Source organism: Augochlora pura, unplaced genomic scaffold (assembly GCF_028453695.1).
Source record: "Augochlora pura isolate Apur16 unplaced genomic scaffold, APUR_v2.2.1 APUR_unplaced_323, whole genome shotgun sequence".
Taxonomy (NCBI): Eukaryota; Metazoa; Arthropoda; class Insecta; order Hymenoptera; family Halictidae; genus Augochlora; species Augochlora pura.
The window spans coordinates 700-7,685 of NW_027583465.1; the positions used below are offsets into that span (position 1 = coordinate 700).

The 6,986-nt window shown below is 42.4% G+C and overlaps 1 protein-coding gene across 1 annotated transcript; it reads right to left on the minus strand.

Moving 5' to 3' along the window:
- Nucleotides 1-1,436: 1,436 nt before the first annotated feature.
- LOC144477740 (uncharacterized) lies at nt 1,437-6,937 on the minus strand (the record flags this gene model as incomplete). The annotated part of the gene is made up of 5 exons (XM_078195476.1): nt 1,437-2,306; nt 2,934-3,085; nt 3,945-4,076; nt 4,835-4,921; nt 6,698-6,937. Coding segments are annotated over 5 exons (738 nt in total), but the record flags the coding sequence as incomplete, so codon positions are not given.
- Nucleotides 6,938-6,986: the final 49 nt, after the last annotated feature.

Below are 6,986 nucleotides of genomic sequence, written 5' to 3' on the forward strand. Positions count from 1 at the left end.
GCCGACGTCTGTTTCATCGTCGGGGCTTGCGAGTGGAATAAGGAACCAGAAAAACTTAGCCTCGTAACTCTTTAGTTTTTTTTTTTTTTTTTAAAAAAAGACGGGGCAGTGTAGGTTTCGACCCACTAAAACCCCGTCGACGACCTTCGGACGCGCATCCTTTACCTGACGGATTCGGGGGAGCCACGGGAACTCTCTAAGAACACCACCGCGGCTCCCCCTCTAACTCTTTAGTTGGTGTACCTCGAGCGGTAAAGGTGCACCGTGATGAATATGATACTAGCAACTGGGAGAAAAGTGATGTGGATGACGAATAAACTTATAAAAAATACTAAAGTATAATCTACAGAGAACTGAGTCTATTACAAATGTTTGAAGTGTTAGACTGTAAAAGAAAAAGTTGACAAAACATTTATAAAGGAAAAAGTTATTTGAAATGATTTGAGATATCCCCCATTTCTGTGTTGTTGTAACACCCTGTATAAACGAGTATCAGAGCTAAGAAATGAAGACAGGATTAGGAAAGTGGGCGTGAACCATTTGCGAACGAGACCGTTTATTAGCTTGATTGAGATACAATCCACGCATAAATACAGCTTACACTCTAAATGATAACGTTAACCGAGCTAAATAGAGCGCGGGCTACTGCAATAAGGTCCACCCGGTCTCCGCGTACGTATATAATTGCCTATATACAGTAGATAATCTCGAACGGGTGGCGAGAAACGAATATAGTATCCTGAGACGCTAACTCGTTCGAATCGTAGGGGAGGGTCACTCAACGACGGATCTCGGCTCGACCGTGCTGTTCGAGCCGAAGAGGATCGAGCCAAGGTCCGCCGTGCACGTTCCCGTTACCGATCGTCGATGATCCAGCTGCCGAAAAGCTCGTCTTCCTCCCCGAAATTGAATTTCTGTCTCGCAGACCGCGAACAAACTACGGATTAAATACGAAAGGATAACTCGAGCTGCCGATTCAAGGAGACTTGCGCAACGAGACAGTTCCTAAGTCACGATCCCGTTAGCTCCGTCTCCCGTCTGTTATCGCAGCCGTTTTCGAGTTTCGAGTGAAGTCTACTATCTAGGTTTACTCGTAATTAGACTGCGGATCTTCGCGCAAAATTGTAAATCGATTGCAACAAAGACGAGTCGAATCAAAATTTCTTTCTCCTTTTTCCACGATTCCGGCGAGTTGAAATTCGTACACGAATCTCCTTAACCCTAGAAAGATAACCATATGACAACGTACGTAAAAGATAACCATACGCTTCAGAGGCGCATGCTTTTCTAAGTCGTCAATTTTATACTAACAATGGATATTTATTTAAGTTAATCCAGTCATTTTAAAGGTTTGGCATTATTGTAAAAATAAAATGCATTTATATTATATTTTTTTATATTTTAAGTAATTTTAAACGTAAATCACTAGACCTCTATGAAAAATTAACAAAAATCAACAGTCTTCGGTTTATTTCGCAGGCGCCTCTGCGACGTAGGTTATCTTCCTAGGGTTAAATACTGCGAATATTTTTCAACGATTTCAAATTTCACCCAGCCACATTAATTACAAATGCATCGAAATCCTCAGTCTATTCAGAATCAATAAATAGAAATAAATATATCGAGAGACCTGTCCGAGCGTTCCTCGAATTCGTTCAGGTCTTTCCTTTTCTCGTCTCCTCCCGGACGAACTCACCGACGAGAGAGGACTCGCGATCGTGTTCGCCGAGAACTCGGCCGATTCTCATGCGCGCGTAACTTTCCTTGCGTGACCTGGGGGCCAGTCGAGAACGATTAGATATTGTTTGACCGCGAAATAGAACCGAATCAGTCGTGGGAATGAGCCGAGTCCTGCGGCCGAGAGCCTCGAGGGTTTGGGTACACCGAGATTCCCGGCGAGTCCGGCGGTCTCAACGCGATTATGTACTCCGCATGTTCCACGTCGCGTATAAAAGCTACTTCGCCGTTCTGAGTGCGATGTAAGCGTCGGAGCCCGAACAACTCTGGCTCTCTGCCGTCGGAGATCTCGAACTTGTCAAGGATAACGTTTGATCGACGCGCAGAGGATTCGATCGTTTGGAAATGTTTAAAGTCGTTCGAGCATCGGAGGGCTGGTGTCCGGAGCCGTTCGGGTTCCACGCGGCCTAAATCGTACTCAGGTAATCGGGACGGGAGACTCTCAGACGGCGTTGCAGTTCAGGAAGACGGTCCTGCAGTCCTCTCCGCTGCGGCCTCGTCGACTCGCTTCGTAGAGCGCGTCGAACGCCACGCCGCTCTGCCTTTGCAGCAGATAGCTTGTCGCATACCTTCGAGGGGAAACAGTTTCTGTAGTTCACGCTTTCTCTATATTGTTAACCCTTTGACTACTGTTGGCGCCTATTGGCGCCCGACACATGTTGGCTTCCTGGTACTGTAGCCGCCAATAGGCGTCCAGATCAAATTCCGCCTGTTTCGCCCGTTTATTATTAAATTTCATTATTAACACTAGATTTACGGAATCCGTCAAAATGACGGGTCACTGATTTGTTAACGTACTATTATTCAAATTTTAAAGATAAATTTATTGTTTATTTATCGATTATATTTACTATAATTATTTATATTTATTTATTTATCGATTACATTAACGATTAGAATAAATCGTTACTATCATAAACAAATATAAAACGGCTGCTTTTATTACTCCGTAAATCTAGTGTTAAATATTATAAAAAAAAAACTTAAAATTAATATTCACTTCAAGTGATATTGATCTAATGTAATAGAATTCGGTGTTTTGAATATTTTAATATAATTCTTCAGAAATGCGTGCCTAACGAAAAACTTCGCCGTACCCAGTGAACGTCGCGAGTGAATTGGTATCGTACCGTACGGCCGATGCGTGTCAAAGTCTGCCGTAGCCAAAGGGTTAATCGAGCGGGCGTTATACTCACGATCCGAACTGACAGAAGACAGAAGAGGTGCCTTGGGACTTCGCGACGCACTCGGCGCTTGCCTCGCAGAGGGCACGCTCCGCGCAACCCCGGTGCCCCTCGTCCTCGGATCGGCCCACGTTGTTAAACGACTTCAGCGATCTTACGTAGCCCTGAAAATAACATTCCATTCAATTTCTGTTACATACGTAGGCATCGATGCTTGATTTTAGCTCGAAATCACAATTTAGGGTAGCTTAATCTTTCACGAGAAAAATTATTTATTGAGACTTTGTAAATCAGACTAATTACAAGACGCAAGAGCCGCGTATACGTTAATTTTGTTCGTTGATTTTAATGGTGAGGAAATAATGCGAACGTTTTCACCGTTTCTTATTCGATCTAGTAATTCTTGTTGTAAATACATCAATACGTAAATACATACTCTTTATTACAGTTAACCCTTTGCACTCGGCGCCATCATGGATGTTACCTACCAGCGCTTATGAACATTTCTATTATTCTATAGTATACATTGTATATGTATATATAATATTATTATTTACTCCTGGTTTCTTGTTATTCATGATTCATAATACTAGCATGTATATCTTTTAATTTAATAGATATGGCATTACATATACACGAGGCAAAGTATGAGGAGACAGTGACTAATAGCGACCCTATTGAAAATTCAAAGTGATTGATTGATTGATATAATATTATTATAATAATATTTGATTTATATGAATTTGTAGACATCGAGAAATAGTTGCAAATTGCTAATAAACTTTAATGTTTAGCCACATACTAGAACTACGATGTCCCCTGAGAGGAGACAACGGAGTGCAAAGGGTTAAGTTTGTTCTGCCTTGAAATTTACTTTTACTTTATAGGTATTATTATAACAACATAGAAACAAGACTGTGTCTTCCAGCACCCCTTTTTAAACCCTCTTCAATGATTTCTCGAACGGGTGTACTGTAAACCAAACGAGATTCGTTTACAATATTCTCTACCCGGCGGGTTTACCTTGAGCATGGTGAGAGTGGTGACCGCAGCTTCGGAAATGGTGTCACGTTTTCCCATGGATCTAGCGGTGAGCGAACGGTGGGAGAACGATGTCTTCAACGCGTCCAGAAGGTTCACCACTATGTTAATGAACTATTTAACGGGGAATCGAATTAGTTACGGGATCTCCGAGCGCCATCTCTCGCGGGCCCTTTGATCGTCGAACACTCTGTACAATTGATTTAATTCGAGATGAAAGGGTACCCGCCGTGAAACTAAGAGTGCAGAGTCAACACAGGTAGAAGCATTCTACACGAGGAAAGCGTAAGTTTCTATTTTACTACGGTCCTCGACGCTTTGCCGAGCTACTTTTCATCTGACCGAATTAGCCGGCCGACGATACGACGGCCGAAGAATATAAGGGGTGTACCGAAGTAACGCATCCAACCCTGATCGAACTCTGATCTGCGAAACGCGCTCTTGAAATTATCGTCACTGGCACGGGTGAAACGGTTGACGAAATATCGTTATTAAATTTCTGTTAAATTTCTTGTGCTTTTAATATTAAAATATAATTAAAATTTTTTAAAAATATAATTTAAACTTTTGCGTTTTTCCAAACAATTGGAATCTGAACATTTTCGTGTACTAAATGTACGCTCATTTTAGAAAACTGGTCTAACAACTCAAAAATAAAAATCTAAATGATTTGAAACAATTCTGTTCAAATCTATATCAAATTTTAGATCGACAAAATTTATAATGAAAGGAAAAATTGAAAAAATGTTTTCCCAGCTTTCGGGAAAACTGCAAAGTGTCCGCAACGCGAAAGCATACAACGTGGATCCGCAAAGCGTCGAGAGCCTGACGGCCGTGTTTCGTCCGATCACAATTTCGTTTTGCGTACTAACCTCGGAAGCGTTTTTAGCCATGGTATAAATCTGATTAGGGTCTCTGTCTCGTCCCAGAAACGCGCCCAGCATCGCAGCCAATATATCCTAAACAACCGACACCAGCCGTGTGTGCTCTAAGTTGAAGTTCTCACGTAGATTATATACAAAAGGTCGCTTGAACTTTCGAATCCCAAGCGGTGAAACGTCGGCGACGCAGGCACGATCAAAAACGGGGTCCACCCCCGCGACATCATGATACATTTGGATCAGAAATTCGCGTTGCCTTTTCGATGGTGCCCGCGTCGTCGAACGAGCAGCCGCGACGACGGTGCACTTTCGATTCGTTAATTGCGACGTTGCTCGTCTTCCGCGCGAAACGACAGTTCGAAAATCTCGCCGCGGCCGGCGAATTATATCGTTTAGAAAACGTGAAGATCGTTAACGGAACCACGCCCCGTGCGAGAATAATGATGGCCACTCTAATTGCGAAGGGGCGGCATCGTTAAGGCGGGCAACCGGTCGCGTCGCGAACCGATTTCGTGCACCGTTGTGACTTCTTTAACGACGTCGTTACATCTCGCGCTTTTTGTCCACGGATATATGGAAAATTAACAGGGCACCGGGACAACGTCGAGAAAGACCGGGGGATACGCGAACCGTCTACTTCATGCACAGCGATGTACAATCTACTTGCGTGGGTGTGCTACTTGGTGCGGTCGATAAACTGCGGACGCGTGCATTTATTGGCAACATCGTCAATTAAGCATTTTCTTATAACGACTCGAACTTGCGCGTCTTCTTCGCATGGAAATCAATGCGCGGCTTAACCTCGACCTTTGCGCGAGAGATCCGCGACCTTTCTTATCCAGTTCGTTCCATTATTTATGCTTTACTGTAGAATATTTTTTACTGTATTATAATCCTTTTTACTTTATTATAATGTTTTTAACTTTAATATAACTGTTTTACTTCGGTGACGTAAGTAGTGTCACTATATTGTATATAATTATGTAGCTTGTATTTATCGTATTAACCCCTTGCACTATAATCACGACTCATAATAAAGATTAAGACTCGTAATAAAGATTTCATTTAAGATCTACTAAATACAAATATTATTAATTTCTTCTAAATACGAATATTATTAATTTCTTCTAAATACGAATATTATTAATTTCTTCTAAATACTAATATTATTAATTTCTTCTAAATACGAATATTATTAATTTCTTCTAAATACGAATATTATTAATTTCTTCTAAATCGAAATAAAATTTGTTTCTTCTGTTATCAAAATATAGAAACGAAAGCAAATAAAAACAATAGATGAAACAAAAATGGTCTGATCCTACTAGAGAAATTATTAAGGATGAATAAGTGGTAATTAACATAGCGAAAAAGGAATCATAGTGCAAGCGGTTAATAAATTCATTGTTCTTTACGTGTAACACAAAATTGTGACGTTGCTAGCGAGTATATTGATAAAAAGAATAATCATAATACTTTTCAAAAATTTCAACAAACCGCGAATGCATCCAGGTCCACAATTCATCGACAGCGATCTTCCCCGCTTAATCGTCAACCGATTTACTTTATCAATCCACCGATTTCCCAATTAAGCGAGGACAATGCTACCCGTCCATCTGTACAGCGTGTCGCGTCTAACGTTATAGGTATCAAAGCAATTCGCGGAACGATTCCATAGCAAACGAGAAATAGAGAAAAAAGAAAAAAAGGAAATGCAGGAAACACAGAGAGAGCTGAATGGCAGCGAGCTCTTTGCTACGGAACAATTCCGTCGAAACAATCGATCACGAAAGCCTCCGGGCCTCTGTTGCGACCGAGTGGATCGCGCGATCGTGTCGCCGCCCGTCGACCTACCTGCATCGTGCTGCTCTGATTGTCAACCTTGTCGATGCCGTCGACAGGTTGTTGAGGTCCGCCGAGCAAAGCGGTGAGCAGTCTGAGGCCCACGGACAACAAGTTCGCCCAGGGGCTGGCCGGCGCGCCGTCGTCGATCTCATTTTTACTGGGCCCGGCCACGCCGCCGGTTTGACCGAGCAGCATCTGCATCACCATGCTCAACATGTTCGACCATGAGAAACCGCTGCTGCTGCCTTCCTGATGGCATCGAACGATCCGGATTCGAGACGAACGATTTCGCACGGTT